This window comes from Theobroma cacao, chromosome 9 (genome assembly GCF_000208745.1).
Source record: "Theobroma cacao cultivar B97-61/B2 chromosome 9, Criollo_cocoa_genome_V2, whole genome shotgun sequence".
In the NCBI taxonomy this organism is placed as follows: domain Eukaryota; kingdom Viridiplantae; phylum Streptophyta; class Magnoliopsida; order Malvales; family Malvaceae; genus Theobroma; species Theobroma cacao.
This window is the reverse complement of record NC_030858.1, coordinates 38,089,354-38,109,823: the sequence shown is the minus strand read 5'-3', so window position 1 is coordinate 38,109,823 and position 20,470 is coordinate 38,089,354. Positions and strand designations below refer to the sequence as shown.

At 36.0% G+C, this 20,470-nt stretch overlaps 2 protein-coding genes across 6 annotated transcripts; one reads left to right on the top strand and one right to left on the bottom strand.

Moving 5' to 3' along the window:
* Nucleotides 999-11,405, bottom strand: LOC18591006 (rab3 GTPase-activating protein catalytic subunit). 5 transcript variants are annotated; one of them, XM_018128081.1, is made up of 22 exons: nucleotides 11,042-11,405; nucleotides 10,861-10,904; nucleotides 10,693-10,756; nucleotides 10,403-10,517; nucleotides 10,243-10,310; nucleotides 10,018-10,115; nucleotides 9,571-9,742; nucleotides 9,004-9,226; nucleotides 8,721-8,835; nucleotides 8,454-8,560; nucleotides 8,239-8,331; nucleotides 7,711-7,839; nucleotides 7,471-7,604; nucleotides 6,623-6,733; nucleotides 6,363-6,436; nucleotides 5,396-5,579; nucleotides 5,229-5,300; nucleotides 4,362-4,401; nucleotides 3,185-3,459; nucleotides 2,078-2,255; nucleotides 1,771-1,997; nucleotides 999-1,434 (listed from the first exon to the last, which is right to left on the bottom strand). In XM_018128081.1, exons 1-22 carry the CDS (start codon nucleotides 11,123-11,125, stop codon nucleotides 1,138-1,140), a joined length of 2,904 nt encoding a protein of 967 aa, XP_017983570.1. In that variant the 5' UTR covers nucleotides 11,126-11,405; the 3' UTR covers nucleotides 999-1,137. The 5 variants fall into 5 exon arrangements, with proteins under 5 accessions (XP_017983570.1, XP_017983571.1, XP_017983573.1 ...); XM_018128082.1 differs by having other exon boundaries at nucleotides 5,396-5,489; XM_018128084.1 differs by having other exon boundaries at nucleotides 6,350-6,459; nucleotides 6,644-6,733.
* Nucleotides 14,730-20,207, top strand: LOC18591005 (ubiquitin-activating enzyme E1 1). Its single transcript, XM_018127673.1, is given in 7 exon segments — nucleotides 14,730-14,817; nucleotides 14,820-15,209; nucleotides 15,849-16,066; nucleotides 16,382-17,176; nucleotides 17,617-18,485; nucleotides 18,583-19,015; nucleotides 19,374-20,207. Coding segments are annotated over 7 exon segments (3,375 nt in total). The 5' UTR covers nucleotides 14,730-14,744; the 3' UTR covers nucleotides 19,971-20,207.

Below are 20,470 nucleotides of genomic sequence, written 5' to 3'. Positions count from 1 at the left end.
TAAATCAAACATTTAAATAAGCATATAAGAGGGGATGGTTACTTTAGGTCATGTAATCTAAATCCTAAGTCAATCAAATCAAAATTATCTTAATATTCTAAAAAGCCATGATTTTCACATAATCATCGTCAAATAATTTTTTTTTTATTTTTTTGAAAAAGTAAGATAAAGATTTATTTCTGCCAATGAAATATACATCGAAACGACTAATAAAGATAATATCACCGTCAAATGTTGATGAAAACAAGAAAACCACTTGAGATAATTTTAGAATGTTTAAAATATTAGATTTGACGAGACTATCTGTTAACTCATTAATAGTACGAGAAATGTGTTAAACCTTCTATGCCTAAGTGAAAGAGGGATGATTACTTAAGTTTTGAATAGTAAAATTTTGCTATAGTGCTAGAGCCTACGTAGACATCCTAAGATTTGTACAAAAATTACAAAACCTATCTAAATATTTGAGTGGGTGATGGTAAATATGACTCAAAATGGGAGGACGACCACGGCCCCACCCATCCGAAGCCGTACGTGTAAGGCCCTGTGAGTTAATTTTTGGACCGTCCTTAGATGGGCCTCCCAGGTTATTTTCCAGAGTCTCAAATTTTTCTTCCTTTTTTTTTTTCATATAATTCGTGATTTCTATGAATGGATTGATCTTAAATCGATTAGAAATTAGAGCATTTTAGACTTTATTTCCGACAGGCACTAAAGTCTGAAGAAGATTGTATAACGACTGACATGCTTTGCAGAAAGAAAAAGTGAGTGTGTTGACAAGGTTATCCAATCCTTTGCCATCCATGGTGCCATCTTGAACCTGTCTCATCAAACCACCTTGACGTTCACGCAAATGATAAGAAAATGGTCACCACAAAAATCCTAGGTAGCCACACGTCAATCATGACCTAAACGTAGGACAAGCGTAGAAGCCTATTATGCTTAAACTTCCAGCAGTGGGTTCGAAGGAAACTCCACCATAACCATAAACACAGACGGCTATGAAAAGAAATTTATTTCAACTAGAGATAAGACACTCCAAAGCAATAGAACTGCCAGGGCAATGTTCTCAAGGGTGAAAATAGACCCATCAAGACAGTGAGAAATCAATTTATACTAATATTATTTAAAAAGAAATTAATCATACGAGGTTACCGAGAGTGCCACCCGGAGATCATTTGAGGTTCCACATATATACATCCGATATGTTTCTATGTCCTGCTGATAACCTCTGGGACTGCTTGCTGCATAGTGACTGCCAGTGGCGCTATCACTCATGGAGAAGATGATCTCCCTGAGGATTGGTTCGTGGCCATTAAGAAGATTGCCCATGCTCAAAACTTTTCTCCAGGATTGATTGGCGCTGGGTTGCGAGAACATATTTGACACGACTTGTCTCTCGTTCATCCTTAGTTGCAGCTTCATGTCAAACTCCTGAGCAAAAACGATGTTCACATAGTGTAACCTCAAGATAATTGCGGGGAAGTTTCAAAGAAAGGGATGGGCGAAAGTTTTGATTAGAAAAAATGAAATTGGATTCAAATTCAAGCTACTTCCTAATTTGATTTTAAACATGGCTTAGTTGCAATATTGCTGAATATTTTTATTTTGATTTTAATCGCAAGTCCCGAGCTGACATTAACTGGACTTTCCTCAGGAATAGTCCATTGAAAACAGTCCAACTAGAGCAGTGATTCACTAATACCCATGAAAAATGAGGGATTAATCGGCAAGAATGCTATAACTAAGGACGGCATTAAGGCTATTTACCTTCTCAGCATCTATCTTCTGAACATCAACATCAGCTGAGCCTACTCCCATGGTCGGAAGGTAAAAGTTGTAGTAGTCACTGAAAATAGCTTCCGCAATGCGCGGTGCTTGTAAGAATTTACGATGAAGAGAAGCTGCGAGTGTTAATAACTTCTCAACATGTTCAAAGACAACACAAAGCCGTCTGAGGTCTTCAATAGTCTCACTGTTGCCAGATAATAGATTCACTGCAACATGCACAAGAGCTTGGAATTTCAACGACATCAATTTCAAAGAAGTGCAAACTTGTAAGAATGATGAACCATACCTTGCAAAGGCCTTAATGCAGATGCCATCGTAACATAGAGTTGGTCCATTTTTGTGGTCATCTGACTCAAGCTTCCAAAATTTGTCTGGTTTAGAGTGTCAGCTGATGCTCTGAAGGCAGTACAAACCATTTGCTCAAGCAGCTGATGGGGTCGCACAGTTTCCAGATAATGAAGGATCTGTAGAGTTGGAGAAGCCATAAAGGATCAAGCTTAATGCATCAAAGATATATCGAAAAACAGTTATACCCAAGATACAAGGTTTGAGCAAAGTTTCAGGTCCGAATCTTAGTTTATAATCTGAAATCAAGCATGTAGTCAATTGTTTCCAAATAGTCTATCATCTCAGGTAATAACTCTATGCTATTGCCAGTTGAGTATTCATTTGAGATCACGGAAGAAATGCCCAACTGACTGATGCACTGGCACTAATTTCCTAAAAATTTAAAACAGCTCTGCATCAGCTCCCATGACATTATTAAAGCAGGATTTTGGCAGTTTGACATCACTAGGCCATTTTGTCTTGTTTAATCTGGAGGAGTAGTCAACCTTCCGGTTTTAGCTACCAATGATTCGAATGCATCCACATATGGATCATTCCTTAAAAATTGTTCTCTTGGTACTTCCAAACATATGTGGACATCACATTTGGACTTCTTTTGCCTATAAATTAATTAAAATGAATACTAATGGAAGCATTTGCCTCAGGAAACATCATCCTCGTAAACCACCTTGAGAAAAAATAAGCAGTTCCCTATCGTCAATGTCGGGAATAATGAAACAAGGATAAAGATAAATTCTCAAAATCCACACAAACTGCAGCATTTGAATAATAATCATCTAGCCCTTGGAGACACTCTATTGGCCAACAAGATAGTTCAAACTCTTACAAAATCAAAAGTCCAGGACATACACGGAGAAGCCTTCTCTCCAACAAGTCAAGACAGATGCTATCCTAAGGTTTTATATCAATAAATATCCTTAACATCTTTTTGGTCAAAGGAACCAAGGGGGGAAAAAAGAAAGAGGGGGGAGAGATACATGCAATGGTACTACAAGCAGAAACCAAAATGAAAAAAAAGGTTCATTCTTCCACAGTCCAAACTAACCTTCTCTCCTTCTCGATTTGGATCTAGCAGTGGTTTCTGCTCATAAGCTGGCAAAACAGGAGCATCATTCCAAATCTGTCGCCACAAGTTCCCATGGTCAGACATCCGCTGTGAAAGTCGTCCTCGAGGAGGCCAGTCATCCTTCATACCCTCTGTAAGATTTTTGGATGGACCATTTGCTTCACTTTCATCATTCTCCCAATCTCCCGGTGAATGCCACCGAATAAAATCTTCAAAAACAGTGTCTGGATTTGCAGCTTTAAAGGATGACATATCTATTTCAAAATGTGAAAGATCATTAGTAAAGAAGTGTAACCAAGCATAATAGAGCAGAGTAAACTGAACACATATTTGAAACTTTAAGCACAAAACTTATGAGGGAAAGCTGAAAGAAGGTGAAATAGAGAACGAAGAGACTATTTTTAACATCTGATGTCATATAAGCCTGGACATTATTGTCTCCATCCTATTTGCCCTCAGACACCAATAATTTTACCTAAACTGGGAGGGTAATTTAGGACCCTTATCTGTCTCCAAAAAGGGTGCCTATATGCAGTGTGTGCACTCCTCTGTAAAGGTAGCTATAGTAATTCACCATCCTCTTGACTGACAGAAAGTCGAAACAGGCGGTTCCAAAACTCATTCCTCCCCCCCCCCCCCCCCCCCCTCTTTCTTTTGGGGGGGATTGGAATGTTATAATTTTGTAACCACAACACAGTCCAGCCAAAGCATGATGGAGAGAATAGGTTTAAAAACAATGTAAAAAATGGCCACTCTAGGTTATCATTCGCCAAGAGAATTTTATTTTTAAAAACCCAAAATTAGTTCAGATTCAATGAATTTCAAACTGTTGACCTCAAAAGATTTGTAAATGGAGATAGTCTTTGTTACCAGCCTCATCAGAAAAACCTAAGACATAATTCCACATGCTTTTGTATCTATACATGAGTAATTGTATCAACTATTTAACAGTTTCTTTAACTCCATAGCTACCCCAACAGAACCAGATATGCATGTCAAAAAGCTTTGATCATGTTTAATTTCCCATTCAACATCAAAGACATCATTCTCTCTAAAATGAATTTAGTGATCTCTTGAAATTGCATCTGCCACTGGCAATATCTAATGATTACAAAATAATATAACAAAATCTACACTAAAGAGGAAGAGCATTTACCTGAAGATAATGTGTCTCTCTCCAACTGTGCAGAAAAGTCCTGTAATGAAATAGCAAGCGGCTTCCTGAGCTACTAAATATAAAGTTGTTCAAGACAACATGAAATACAACAAATACAGTAACCTTATTATAATTATGATACATGAAACATGAAAAGGATAAATCTACAAAGGTAAATATATTGCAAAAAACTGACCAGCAAATTGGAGATAATTCATTATTCAGATAGCCACATAGAAACAAAATAACAATCAAGCATTCATTAGCCACAGTAAGATGAAGGAATTTATGCTATTGAATTGCTAGATGAAGTGTTACAAGAGAAAGCCAACTTGAAATTTTAAATATTTAGCACAATGAAATCTACTCCATTAATTCTTTGGTGCCGGAGCTTTACAGTAAACTGAAAGGAGCTGCTAGTGTCAGTTTTGAGTCATTGATTGTTAAAGAGATCTATATTATTAGAATGCTTAAGGCACATGAATCTCACTTTGGCTAGAGAGAACTACAATGTTTCAGAAGAAGGTAGAGGGAATGTAGGATACAAAAATGTCCCATACCAGATGCCCAACCTGGTACATTGTCAAGCCAAATACGAGCATCTCCTTCAGTTAATTCAAGTAGATGTTTTAGTGGTCATTAGACAACTAAGCCTAAACTGTTCTACCACTAACTGAATCCTTAGAAAATCCAATTCTTTAAAACCATTAGCTGGTATTAGAAACAGGATGGCTACCTTGACTAATTAAATGTTTAGAACATATAACTCCCAGGTGATGCGTTTAAGATTTATGGCTAGTTTGATGAAACAAACAATGAACAAATTAACATTCATAAACAAATAACTTGTACAAAATTTAGGCTTACAAATGAATCACCAAAGGCCTCAACAGCACGGAGTCGTTCTTCATGCATGTCTTCTGTCATGAGTGGTGCATCCTATAATGATTAAAGGAAAAAGATAGCTGCTACGCTCAACATACTTAGTGAAAAAATAAAAAGAAGGATGAATAATGCAGAGATATAAGAGAAACCTGTGTAAATGGAGCATGCAAGCTCTGATAGGATTTCAGAAGCTTCATAGACCCTACTGGACCAGCTGAGCCTCTCCTGATAGAATCTGAAGGGCTTTTATCAGCAGAAACCACATCTTCAGAATTTTTACTAAACTTTGATACAACTGTGTTAGATTTATGCAAAACTTCTGGCGTCAAGGGACTACAAAAAAAACATTAGCTTCTCGTCATGTTTTTATTACAATTGTAGTCCAAAGTAAAGGATGCAGCAACCTATTGCACGGTGCAGTGGCAAGCGCAGACCTTTTCGATGAATTGATAATTTTCTTCTCTCATCTCTATTTCATTGAATCTATAGAGAGTTATAATAACTTAATACTTACCGTAATATGGAAAAATATGGTGATATTACTAAATACATCTAAAGAACCTTCCAACTCAGGCTCCATAGCTAAATGCTAGCCATGCAATGACCCAACTTACATATCTGCTGGGGTAAACATGACTGACAAAGTTGAACTAAAGCCAACATCTTATACATCATTTATAGCAAAATGGACCACCTAGTCAGTCAACAAGGTGCACAGATGTGCCATTGATATAACCCTCACTAGCCCCACTCATTCTGCCCATTAAGACTATCAATACAAAGCCAACTATTTCATAACTATGTAACTTGCATTTGTATCTGACAGTAGAAGCACTTTTTTCTTATTCCAGTGTCTAAACTTCAAAGCATTTTTTTTTTATGGCTTACAAGCAATAGGTATCTCAATTTTACCAACTCTAAGGGCAGATAATAAATGCATTTTAATGGATATCATCATAAGTATAAATTAAATGAATCTACTATTGGCCAAATAAGGATTAATATCTCTGAAACAATAGCAAGAGAAAAAAGCACAGAATTAAAAGGATTTGGCAAACCCATTAAGGACAGAAAATTTTATGAAGAAACCAAAGAACTCTCACTTGCTAAGTTCACCTGTCACGTTTCCCATCAAAGCCTTGACTCTGTGCATAAAAACTAGTAGACTCCTCTCTAACTTGAATGTCTTCCTGCATTTTCCATCAAATGAAGACTTCAAGCCAAAGACAAGATGAAGAACTAAGTCCTTAAGGGAACAAGTGGAATAGATATTGCAAGAACGAGAGAGGGTGGGCTAGGCCCCTTTTTCTTGCCTTCCATCTTGCCTAACTCATTATCATATACAATAAGCACTAGAAGCAGTGAAGGAACAATACAAGACAAAAGGTGGTCATGACCTCCATATGTGTAGACACATCATCATTACTTCCAATACAGTCTTGAAATTCTTCATTCAGTTCACGCTTCTTCTCAATGCATATTGCAAGCTGACCAGCAAAAGGGAGTGAAATAAGTCAGTGGCCATCATATTGCTTAAGGAAAATGAAAAAGTGAAAATATTAAAAAAAACAACTAATTACATAAATAAGAGAAGATGCTTCAGAAACAAGTCCCTACTAGAAGAAAAACTATAGGCAAAAAAGGAACATACAAGTTCTTGATTACATAATGCAATCAAGGTCATTTTCTCTAGGTCTAAGCTTAGACTGCAATACAGATCTGTACAAAACATTATAGTATCCTCCCATTCAATGTAATTGAAGGCTATCAGGATTTAAGAGAACCATTTTACTACAAAGGCACGTTTGGATTGGACTCAAGGGATTTGAACATGAAAGCTAGCAGACAAGTTAGAGCAGCAAAGACAATTCACAAATTTGCTAAGGGGTTTACAAAACAAGTGCATGACATATATGGCTATATTTTCTTCATTTTCCCCCTCCAACTTTAGCAAACTGAATTAAGGGCACAAAACAGTAGAGCATAGGAAAATTCTAAGTCTTAAAATTAACAATATAAAAGAATGTAAGAGAAAGGAATTAATATTTAAAGAAGACAACAATTAATAAGCATCATCCAGCCAGAGAGAGAAGTCAATAAAAAAATCTTGACACATGTATAGGAAGGTCAGTTCATTGAAAAATCCTACATTTCCACCAATATTAACTGACTTCACTTAGAGCATATTGAACAGCTGTCCAACATGATCAGTAGATTTTATTACCATTTGTAGTTTCTGGTTGATCAAACAAGTTGTTAGGTCGATTGAACCATTGGCCGACATTTTAGGCAATGGCTGTGACTCTTCCCAACACCAACGAATTTCTCGAACAAACTCTATCCAGAGCACAGCAATGGCTAAATACACAAGAACAATAACCAACGTATAGTCAAGGAAAAAGTTACAAACTCAACAGATAAATTACTCTCAAGACAATATATCATGAATGATTTTCATACATACCACGTATGTTACAATTTCCGAACCATAATGAGTGTAAACAAAACTGAGCAAAAAGACACTCAACAGGAGCGCCTTTAATAGCTCGAGAACTCTTACGTTCACCTTTAGCAGAATCAGGAAACTGGAGCCCTGTTATATAAAATTAGAAAGAAACAAGTGAACTTTAAACAAGCTGTTCTCACTTGAGAAGTCATATGTCATGACAGAAATTAATACTCATAGCAAGATGTAAAGTTAGATAATAAGACCTAAAACTCGGCGAAAAATCTTTTGAATAGAAACTAATTAAGCATGTAAGCCAAGCCAACCCCATCTATAAAAACCTCACCCACTCATCTTCACCTCTCATAACCAAAGAGAGCATTTGTTTATTTCTATCAAAAGTAAACTGAGGTGGAGATGGTAACTTAAGCCACAACAGTTAACATCAAAGACTTCAAATAAGCACAAATAGAGACAGATAAAAAGCACGCAACAGATTCTTAGAGGTATAACAAATCAAAGTGCTTAGTAAAATGGAAAAAGTACCCTCATGGAAGAGATCTTTAAGCACACGGTCGAGGACTGTAGGTGGCGGTATAACCATAGAGGACTTTAAATTGTCTGAACCAGAATTTTCAACTGCTAAAATTAATGCATAAGTTAGAATAAAATTTATGCAATTTAAAATGACATTTCCAGGTAACTTCAACACAGTCTACAGCATACTTTATATGTCAAGAAGCAGATAAAGTTATTAAGACCTGACACAAAATCCTCCATAAATTGAGCTTCAAATGACATATCCAGTGCGTTAACCAAAAGCTGCAACTGCGAAGCGAATCCAATTCTCTCTTCTTTCGAACAATCACTTCATACAAAAATTAATATAATCAGATGTATCACATGACAAAAATATTAAGAAAATAATGAATCAAAGGGAGCATAAAAGAAGAAGGTAGTCGAATTTGCAGAAGGACCAATCCTAGTATTTCAGAATAAAAGTAGAATCTATGGCACAAATTCCTTACATATTTGGAGCTAGAATCCACTTCTCAGCATCATGAGGTGAGGCATTTTCCATTTCAGCCATTTCCAAGGAGCTTTCAACCATCTTTTCTGACCAAGTGGTGATTAAATCAAAACCTACATGCATCGAATCCATCAAACCAGTGTCCACCAGCATGTATAAAGAAAAAGCAGACTCGCAGAGCTTGCATCAGCTCAGAATCATTGTTAATCATCTAGAAGGCACAATTGTCCCCTTCCCTCCACTGAATAAAGAAAAAATAAGAATCACAAACAAAAGCTTACCCTTTACTGGATTTTCTGCAGAATACCACTCACTCCAAGGGCAATCATCATCCCAATGCTTCCTGTTGCGATTATCACCACCTGCACTTGCTTCAGATTCTGCATTTTCAGCATCAGCTTCTTGGATATCATCATCGTCGTCATCGGGAAGGGTTTGATAGGTGAGCTTCATTATAAGATGTACTTTGAAAAGATGCATTGAATGGTCTAACGTGGAGTAAGCCTTCAAAAATAGATAACAAATAAATATTACCTTATAAATATAAGAGCAGAAGTCAAGGTGGATGCAAAAGATTACAATTCTGATGTTAATACTGTTGTACAACCAAGGGCAGGAAAAGATAATTTGAGCAGCATGATCATAACCAAACCTAAACTAAATTTCAGTTTTATGAATGGAGATAATAAACATGAAAACTAGAAAAATGCCAGTGAAGCAGATCTGATATCATCTTATTGTCATGGTAATAATAACAGACCCGTGATAAACATTAATATCATACAAACATTATAGTTTGTGGGCTTGAAGCAACATACATGTTTTTAATAAATATCGAGGAAACTTACAAACTTAGAAACAAACAACTCATACAATCCTTCCAGATGCATGAACTTTATTGGGACCTGGCTACCAATACGATCAGCCTCAAACCTCCTAGTAAAAACTGTTCCCATATTTTGGATTCCAATATATGCTTTTCTTGAAGGGTCATGGACTGGGACAAATGCTGGCCACAAACTGCAGTACCAAAATGTATATAAAAATTTCAGATTCAAAGTTATTAGTAATATTTAATGCAACAGATATAAATGGGGTACAAATATGAACGATAAAACTAACATACAACTAACATGAATTAACTGTTCTGACACATTTACGCTGAAAAATATAAACCACAGTGTTAAAAGAATCTTTTAACAGTTAATAACACCACATATTGCTATGATAGAAATCAGAAGATCAAAGAGGCTTTAGAAAATTTTCATGGCAGCATTTTTCAGTTAGAATTCCACCTTGAACAGTTTGACAAAGCAATTGCAACTGCACTTAAAAGCTTGCTAGCCTCCGGTGCATCAAGTACCACACCGCTGGCACTTTGAGGCAAAATCACCTGTTGATGGCACACATTAGGTGCAAAGATAATTAAAGCATTAGATAGCATTATACAAACTGCAATATACTATAATCAAGAAGACTATTGAGAATAAGGAAGGGATGGCACGAAATGCCAAGCATACCAAGAATTCTTTTACTCCAAAGCAAAGCTGCATATCATGCAAAGTGGAATTCCAGTCAGCAATTTTGCCTGTGCCAATCAAAACGCAAGTTAAGAAACATATGTTCAATCCATGTAAGGTCAATGAGTAAGATATAGAAGTTTTTTATTTCCCAAAGTACCATTATTGTTGATTTCGAAGTAGTATTCCATCGAATAGATTTTTGTGGCATGCTTCAACTCGGATTTAACCTTATACATGTTCTTAGAAGAAACCAAATGAACGGCTCCCTTTTCCTACAACAAAATTAGACAGCAAATCTCCTTTTATTTTGATGTGTTCATAATCTAGGAAATAGAATCTTAACCTGCATTCCTTACTCTTATATCTGAAATTTAAATAGCACAGATTATAAAATTTTGAATTAAATAGGCTGAACAAAACAAGTTTCTCAAATCAAAGCGGGCGTACGATCAAATTCTTTGGACCATCAGCTAACCACTGCCGACAGATAGCCTCTATTTCAGATATGAACCTAAAAAGTCAATAATTTCATTACATCAGACTTATAAATTTGAAAAAAAAAAAAAAGAACAAATGTGTAAACTATAGTGTTGAAATTGTTATATATGTAAACACCTTTCCCATGAAGAAGCCAGAGTGAAATCATCGAAGTGTTGAACCTGCAGGAGTATCGAATCTAAGTGAAATCATCGATGTGTTGGAAATAGCTTTTTTTAATTTTCTTAACTTTTAGCTAATTAACCATTGAAATGTCAAAACAGGAAAAAGCAAAAGTGAAAAGATGTGAATAGCATACTTCCTGTCCTTCATCTTCTTCTTCTTCTTCTTCTTCTTCTTCTTCCTCCTCTTCAGTTAAATTGGCTTTGCTCGTTGACGCCATGAAAGATCACGCGTTTCCTACTTGGTAAATCAGCTTGAAAATTTTTGCTTCGAAAATCTAACCGAAGATTAGATCAAAAGAGAGCTTTCAAACACAAATGGAATTAAAGTTAACTGGCATTGGGATGGCAAAAGAGATTCCCGCGAAGGTAAAGGAAGGCGAGAGCGAGACGAAGAGATCTGGTTTTCTTTAGCAGGAAAACGTAAAAAGTGGGACGAGTGGATTCTTCAAAAGGAAATGCAAATCGCCGAGAGCCGAATCCGAAAGTTTTAGGATTTTCTTTTTCTAAATTAATTTTCGGAATTTCATCACATTATTTAAACTTTGAACTATAAGTTAATTAATACATTTATTTAAAAAAATTATCTAATCAAAATTTATTAATTAATACAATTCACAATTTACACTTAATTATCAATTAAAAAATTAAAGAAGTGAAAATTGTGTCTAAAGTAGTTTAATCAATAATAAATTGTAAAAGTCTTAAGTTTTAATTGAATTTATAAATTTAGCAATGCAATTAATTCTTTTTATTATAAATAATTATAGCGTGGAAAACCATATTAATTAATGAATTAGGTGAAAAGACTAATAAGGAAAGATAAAAATATATATATAAAAATACAAGTTATATCCCATGAAAATAAAAAATGAAGAGCATTGTGGAGTAAATAATGCGTGTGAGAGAGAGAGAGGTGACACCATTCTCACAACAATATCATTGAACCTTCCTTTAATATGTAGTATTAATAATTCTTCAATATATAGTAATAATAATTTGAAATTTACGTATAAGGATTTTCATGTGTCAGTTGACTCAGTTCGGCTCGATAATGTTCATGAGTGACGTAATTCCTTTATATCTCAACTCAAAATCCATTTTTAATTAAACATGCATTAACTTGGAAAAAATCAATAATAGTAATACAAATTTAATAAGATCGAGACCCAAATTTTATATACATTAAAATAAAGATAATATATCCATTTAAAAAGTTTTTTATATTTTTTAAAATATTAATTTTAATAAATATAAAATTTAATTTTAACTACCACATATGATTGCAAGACCAACAATTGAAAGGTGGTATTTCGTGGTTTTGTTATTGTAGCGTGACAATGTAATCCATAAAAGTCAGGCTTTGATTAGATTATGTTTCTGATAAGCTATTTGAGAGTCCGAAGTCAATTAGAATATCTTGTTCTATGCTTAGTATTACGAATTACGTTCTCCCAATCTAATCGGTTTTCGATGTGGATCTCTCGTTTTTGGGCTTGGCCCATGGGTTGTAGCCCAACATAGAGATTTGGCCCATTGCCCATTTCCCTGATTTATAATTTTTTATGTATTTTCCCTCTCACTTCCTTTCTTTGACTTTTATATTATAGATTCGCAGAGCATCCTAACCAGGAAAAGGTTACAGAAGGAAAGAACAGGTTCCTTCCAACGCCATGACAAGAAAGGAAGATCGAAATTCTTCTTAGGAGGCAATTAAAGAAAAAGGCCAAAAGCATCTTTAGCCAGAGAAATAAACAAAAGTAAAAACATTCAAAAGCACTGCAAAAGACACAAAACCATGACATGTGGTCTTGGGGGGATGTTTTCCTGTGCAGTGGTTACACTGGTTGGAGAGAATATTTGGAGATGGGGAGACTTGGATGTCAATTTCCAAAAGCATCCCAAGTTCTTTATGGCTACTTTCCCTCAGCCTTAACCCACAAAACAGGCATATGCAAATAAAAACAGCCTTACAAACCTAAGACCTCCATCTGTACCATATGCATTAGATTACCTTTATCTTATCTTTAATTTAAAAAAAAACGATTTTTTTTTATCTTTTAAGATTTTTATATGAATAATAATTAAAAAAATATCAAAACAGTCTGTAATATGATCATGTCATATCTATGATTTTGAGACGTGACATGACCACCATCACAAGTCCATTTTTCTTTCTATTTATTACATTGAATTTGGATGCTATTAACCAACGATCTAGATTCTATATTGTGGAGATTTTTTTTTTCATAGTACGGAAATAGGTAATGTTGTAAATAAATAAAACTGATGTGTAGGGAAGCAACAAAGAAGAATATCGACACATTTTATGAAATAACAAATATTGTGGCTGTCGGTGATGGATAAAATGTAGAGTAAAAAAAAAAAAGGTAAGAAAAGTGTTAAACCACAACACTATTTACAAATTCCAAATTTAAAATGTAAACCATAGCTACCATCATGGACTGTGACAATGGTAAATTTTCAGTGGTAAAAAGAGAAATATTGAAATGAGATAGCTATAAATTGACTAAAGATTTTTTTATTTAATATTTATTTGAATTGACTCAAGAGTTTCTGAAAAACAAAAAATCATGGTTAATGGTAAAAGGTTAATTTCCTCTACTAGATTATTAAAAGGGTGAAAAAGAGTTATCATCATGTGCAATTGGGTACACACCAAAACGATTACACTCAATCATTATTCTTCCTAAGTGTCAACCTTGCGTGGAGCTTAAAAATAAATATATATGTGAATCAAATAAACTTGTTCATAGAACATAAAGTATTAACAGTTATATAAATAAATGTAAAATAAATTTGATAATTTAAAAAATATAAATGAATATATTTATTCTATGTGTTACATGACATAATATAATTATAATAAAACTTTTATAAATTAATATTGGATAAATTAGTGATCTCTATTCAATAATATTTTTAATCGGTATCTGCACTTTTGATATAAGATATTATTTTATTTAGTTTTATCATTTGTAATATTTTATATTATTTTTATAAATATTTTTACTTGAGCTAATATTCATGAAGTATATTAATTAAGTACACATCGAATATAAATTTACTTTGTTGCAAAAATTGATTGATTCATAATTTCTATTTAATAAAATTAATTACATTCATAAACTTATTTTTGTTTTGATTAAATAAATATATAGAATAATGATAATTTGTAATTTGATATTTAAGTAATATTCATATAATTAAATATATAATACTTGTATTAAATGAATCCATTTAGTTTGAATAATTCATTTATGAAAGGATTATTATAAATGGAAATTGATTTAATTTCGTATAGTTTTGTGATGTTCGAGACTCAAAACGACGACGGATCACCTCAATCAAAAAAATCTCCCACAATTTGCGTTTCTTTCCATGATTGAATCATTCGCCGTTGGCTTGCAGCCACGGCCCCACGTCTCCACCTCACTAAACTTATCCTCCTCTCTCTTCCATCTCAAAAGATGGAAGGTAGAGAGAGAGAGGAAGGATGTTTGGCAGAGACTCAAAACCCTAAGCGAGAAAACTGTTTTTGCTCTTTTTCTTGCAAATCCATAAATGCCCTTCCCTCTTTCTCCCTATATCAACCCCTCGAAACCTCCCATTCTCATCTCCTCGCCACACTTGAACGATAATCTTTCTGAACAAGAATTCTCACCGCTTGTATCGCTCTTGTTATTTCCCTCAGATTCCTTTCTCTTCTTAATCAGAGTCCTAATCGGTACGTTTAATCTGTTCTTTTAATTGGTTAAATAGGAATGAAAGAATAATCATGTTAAAATTAGGGTTACGGTTCACCGATCTTTGGTTGAAATGTTTGGTATGGATGATAATAAGAAATTGTGTTCATTTGTGGTATTGACGGTAATTTTTGCGGGGTTTCGTGGCTTTTTGGCAGTTTACTGCACTATATGCTTCCTAGAAAGAGAGCAGGTGAAGGAGAGGTTGTAGAAGGAGAGAGTGAAAACAACAATAACAGCAACAACATAAAAGACGTAGCTGTCACGTCGCCGATCAAGAAGCATCGCTTCTCTGCCGCGGCAGCCGCCGATTTGACGGCTAATAACAACACTGTAGCCATAGGGAACAACAGCAGTAACCACAGTAGTGGTAGCGTGCTCGAGCCGACGATCATGGCTCCGGGCGACGCTAACCACAATGATATTGATGAGGATCTGCACAGCCGGCAGCTCGCTGTGTATGGCCGTGAGACGATGAGGCTTCTTTTTGCCTCCAATATCCTTATCTCGGGGATGAATGGTCTCGGTGCTGAAATTGGTATTGATTTTTTCCTACTCTTCAAACTCTTTTTTTGCTTGTCCCGTGCCTTTTAGAGTTGAACTCTTTCACGTTCTTGTGAATATCAATTGACTCTATTATGATGATGTTTAATTTTGCGTTCTTGAACAATGTGCTTTTGTGCTGCATGCTGACTGTGTCTTTTAAATATTTTAGAGGTTTTAATTTCATTAATGCAGCATTTGTGCTTTGTGTTATTATTGTTTAAAGTTAATTATAGCATTGTTGGTTGACAATCAGTTTAATTCTGTTGTTAATAGGATTCTGAGAGTTTACGGAAAAATCTGCAATATCTGTGTATTCAGTTTAAAACGTGCCTTTATTGTTTTGTAACATGTAGTAAACAGTTGTATAATTGTTATGGATTATTGTCTTATGCACTGAATATGGAGTTTAAAAACCACACAAGCAGGTTTATATGCTTGCCATGTGTCCGTCTAATTATAAATAAAAGGCATTGAATTATTAAGTTAATCTGCAATTAACATGTCACAAGCATATAAACCCACTTATGGAGCTTATAAATTCCAATTAATTTCATTTGAATTTTATATCTGCAATGTCAAGTTTATGATTTCCTATTTTTGCTTGCTTCAATATAATTTTTACTCTTTGCAGCAAAGAATCTCATTCTTGCTGGTGTCAAGTCTGTGACCTTGCATGATGAAGGAGTGGTGGAGTTGTGGGATTTGTCCAGTAATTTTGTTTTCTCTGAGAATGATGTTGGTAAGAACAGAGCACTTGCTTCTGTTCAGAAGTTGCAGGAGCTCAACAATGCTGTTGTCATTTCCACCTTGACAACAAAGTTGGCCAAACAACAACTTTCTCATTTCCAGGTACTTGCTCCACTTTAAGTTACTGATTGATGGATCTAGTTCTCGGCCTATGTCCTCACTTCTAGGTTTAGTCTTTCAGTGATTCTCTTGTTAGCATTGAATTCTAGTGCTGGATAGAAATGTAATTTGATGACAATTTGTTTTGCTAGAACTTTGCTAATAGACCAGAGGCTATGGAATTTGGACACTTGGAAGAATAAAATTTAACTAGTAAAGTCTAGGCTAAAGTTTTCATGGTGCCCTCTGTGTTCTCTCGTGTTATGTATATTGCTTATTTCATCTTGCATTTAGTTGGTTATTTTCTAACCGGTGCAGGCTGTTGTATTCACTGATATAAGTCTTGAGAAAGCCTTTGAGTTTGATGACTACTGCCATAATCATCGGCCTCCCATTTCCTTCATCAAGACTGAAGTAAGAGGCCTTTTTGGTTCTGTCTTCTGTGACTTTGGTCCTGAGTTTACTGTTTTTGATGTTGATGGTGAGGATCCACATACGGGTATAATAGCATCCATCAGCAATGACAACCCTGCCCTAGTATCATGTGTCGATGATGAAAGGCTTGAGTTTCAGGATGGGGATCTTGTTGTGTTCTCTGAAGTTCATGGAATGACAGAGCTCAATGATGGAAAGCCGAGGAAGATTAAAAGTGCAAGGCCGTACTCATTTACACTTGAGGAGGACACCACTAATTTTGGTACGTATTTCAAAGGTGGCATTGTCACACAAGTGAAACAGCCCAAGGTGTTGAATTTCAAGCCATTGAGAGAAGCTCTTAAAGATCCTGGTGATTTTCTTCTGAGTGATTTCTCAAAGTTTGACCATCCACCTATCCTACACATAGCATTCCAAGCATTGGATAAGTTTGTTTCTGAGTTAGGCCGCTTCCCTGTGGCTGGATCAGAAGAAGATGCTCAGAAGCTCACATCTATTGCTGCTAACGTCAATGAGTGCCTTGGAGAGGGAAAAATTGAAGATATTAACCCAAAACTTCTGAGGCACTTTTCCTTTGGTTCCAGGGCAGTATTGAATCCCATGGCTGCCATGTTTGGAGGAATTGTGGGACAAGAGGTTGTCAAGGCATGTTCTGGAAAATTTCACCCTCTTTTTCAGGTTGGCAGAAACTACTCTCTCTCTCTCTCTCTCTCTCTCTCTCTCATATGTTTGTGTCATTGTGTGTGTGTGACTATCTATCTACACATGCATGTATGATTGCCACACTTACAAGGTACACCTTCTTGCTTATGCTATTGGGATTTTAAGTCTAATCAGTGGCAAATCGATGAACCTAGTTTGAAGTTTTAAGCACCTCTTAACAATAATCTGTGAGACTAGGCAGTTTTGGTTTTGTGAGAATTGTAGACCTCTTTTGTTTCATAGAGGGTGTATTGGCACCTTCTCCACTCAATTGCTTTTCACAGGAACCTAATCTGGGCAGTTTTGTTCAACTTTATTTAATTTGTGATATCTTTCACAGCCGATATATATTACTGACTGCCTTTCAACTCCATTTTTAGTGGAAAATTAACCTTAGATCACTTTGTTTTCAACAGTTCTTCTATTTTGACTCAGTGGAGTCCCTTCCTGCTGAACCGTTGGACCCCAGTGATTTTAAACCATTGAATAGCCGATATGATGCACAAATATCGGTATTTGGCTCCAAACTTCAGAAGAAGCTGGAGGATTCAAAAGTGTTTATAGTTGGATCTGGGGCCTTAGGCTGTGAGTTCCTGAAAAATGTAGCATTGATGGGTGTTTCATGTGGCAGTCAAGGCAAGCTAACTATCACTGATGATGATGTAATTGAGAAGAGCAACCTCAGCAGGCAGTTTTTGTTCCGTGATTGGAACATTGGGCAGGCTAAATCAACTGTTGCAGCTTCTGCTGCTGCATCTATAAATCCTCAGCTCAAGATTGAAGCTTTGCAAAATCGTGTGGGTCCTGAAACTGAGAATGTGTTTAATGACACCTTCTGGGAGAACCTAACAGTGGTCATTAATGCATTAGATAATGTCAATGCTAGGCTGTATGTTGATCAGAGGTGCTTGTATTTCCAGAAACCACTTCTTGAATCAGGAACTCTTGGTGCTAAATGCAACACCCAGATGGTGATTCCTCATCTAACTGAGAACTATGGTGCTTCGAGAGACCCACCTGAGAAACAAGCACCCATGTGCACTGTGCATTCATTTCCACACAATATTGATCACTGCTTGACATGGGCTCGATCTGAGTTTGAGGGCTTGCTCGAGAAAACTCCTGCTGAAGTGAACGCCTATTTGTCCAACCCAGTTGAATATGCCGCTTCAATGAGAGATGCTGGTGATGCTCAGGCTAAGGATAACTTAGAGCGCATCTTGGAGTGCCTTGACCGTGAAAAATGTGAGACATTCCAGGATTGTGTGGCATGGGCTCGCCTAAGGTAGTACTCTAGATGATTGAGGAAAATTTTGTTTGCATTAGCTTCTAGTCATGTTTTTATTTTTTTGATAATGACGTTATCCTTCTTGTGTACTTAGATTTGAGGACTATTTTGTTAATCGGGTGAAGCAGTTAATATATACATTCCCTGAAGATGCTGCAACCAGTACTGGGGCTCCCTTCTGGTCTGCTCCAAAGCGATTCCCGCATCCACTTCAGTTTTCATCTACTGATCCTAGCCATCTCCACTTTATTATGGCAGCATCTATACTTAGAGCTGAGACATTCGGTATCGCAGTCCCTGACCAGGTCAAGAATCCGAAGATGTTGGCTGAGGCAATCGAGAATGTTATAGTCCCAGATTTTCAGCCAAAGGAAGGTGTTAAAATTAACACAGATGAGAAGGATACTAGTCTCTCCACTGCCTCCGTGAATGATGAAGCCATGATTAATGAATTATTTTACAAGTTAGAGCTTTGCAAGAACAATCTGCCATCAGGATTCAGGTTGAAACCAATTCAATTTGAAAAGGTTTGCCCATGTCTTCTCTGTTGTGATATCTTATAATCGTATCCTTTTCGGCTTATCTTTATTCTGGATTATATATTGATCTTATCTCCCGAAACTTTTTGTAGCAATTATGATAGACAGTTGGTCGAAGTTGTCTGTTGTTATGCTTCTTGGCGTGGCTGTGATTGGTGGAAAATTTTCAATTCAATAGGACTAATTAGTAGGAAACTAACTTTGAGGTTTTTACTTCCTTTGGAGTAGGATTTTCTTTTTAAGGATCAAATGCCCCTTTAACACATTAAGAATTTAGGTATTTTTGTGTCAGTTAAGCCTTTAGCAAACTGCTGTTTGATGTTAAATTAATTTCATGAACTTGCAGGATGATGATACAAACTATCACATGGATCTTATTGCTGCGCTTGCCAACATGAGGGCAAGGAACTATAGCATTCCTGAGGTGGATAAGCTTAAAGCCAAGTTTATAGCTGGAAGAATCATACCAGCAATTGCCACTTCCACGGCTATGGCTACAGGCCTTGTCTGCCTTGAGCTATATAAGGTTCTAGATGGAGCACATAAAGTGGAGGACTATCGAAATACATTTGCAAACTTAGCACTGCCTTTGTTCTCCATGGCTGAGCCGGTGCCCCCCAAGGTCATGAAGCACCGGGAGATGAGCTGGACTGTATGGGACAGGTGGATCTTGAGAGACAATCCCACTCTGAGGGAACTCATCCAGTGGCTCAAAGATAAGGGGTTGAATGCTTACAGCATATCTTACGGAAGTTGCCTGCTCTTCAACAGCATGTTTCCCAAGCACAAAGAGCGACTGGACAAGAAGGTGGTGGATGTGGCTCGAGAAGTTGCCAAGGCAGAATTGCCTCCCTACCGATCCCACTTGGATGTGGTGGTGGCATGCGAGGACGATGAAGACAATGATATTGACATTCCTCAAATTTCCATCTACTACCGTTGAGTTTTTTCTTTAATCCACCTAATGACCCCGAGGCTGTGATTTTAGGATGAGAAGCTTCCCAGGATAGTCTTCTATTCTGGTGTTATAGCAATGAAGAGCATACAAAATGGATTACATTGTGGAAGACAGTTGCATAATTTCATATACTATTGAAGTACTTTTAGTTGCAGATATCATATAGTCTTTTTACTTATTATGCATTTTGGTAACTTGATTGCCAGTTACCTGGTATTTTAATTTCTTGCATTTTGATTGGTCAACTTTTTATTTTTTTGTGAACCACGTTTACACTCTATTTTATTCTTTTTTTTTTTTCCTTTTTCTTCGCTTTTCCGTCAAAGTTTTAAGCATCGAAAAAGAAAATTTGAATTCTCATACAGATGGGCGTGAGGTCAACTTTGGTCGCCAAACCTCATTCCCTCAACCAGCTAACGTACCATCCAAGTGTTTGAACTATACGTTTTTCTGTATTTTCATTCTGCCCAATTAGAATTTTATGT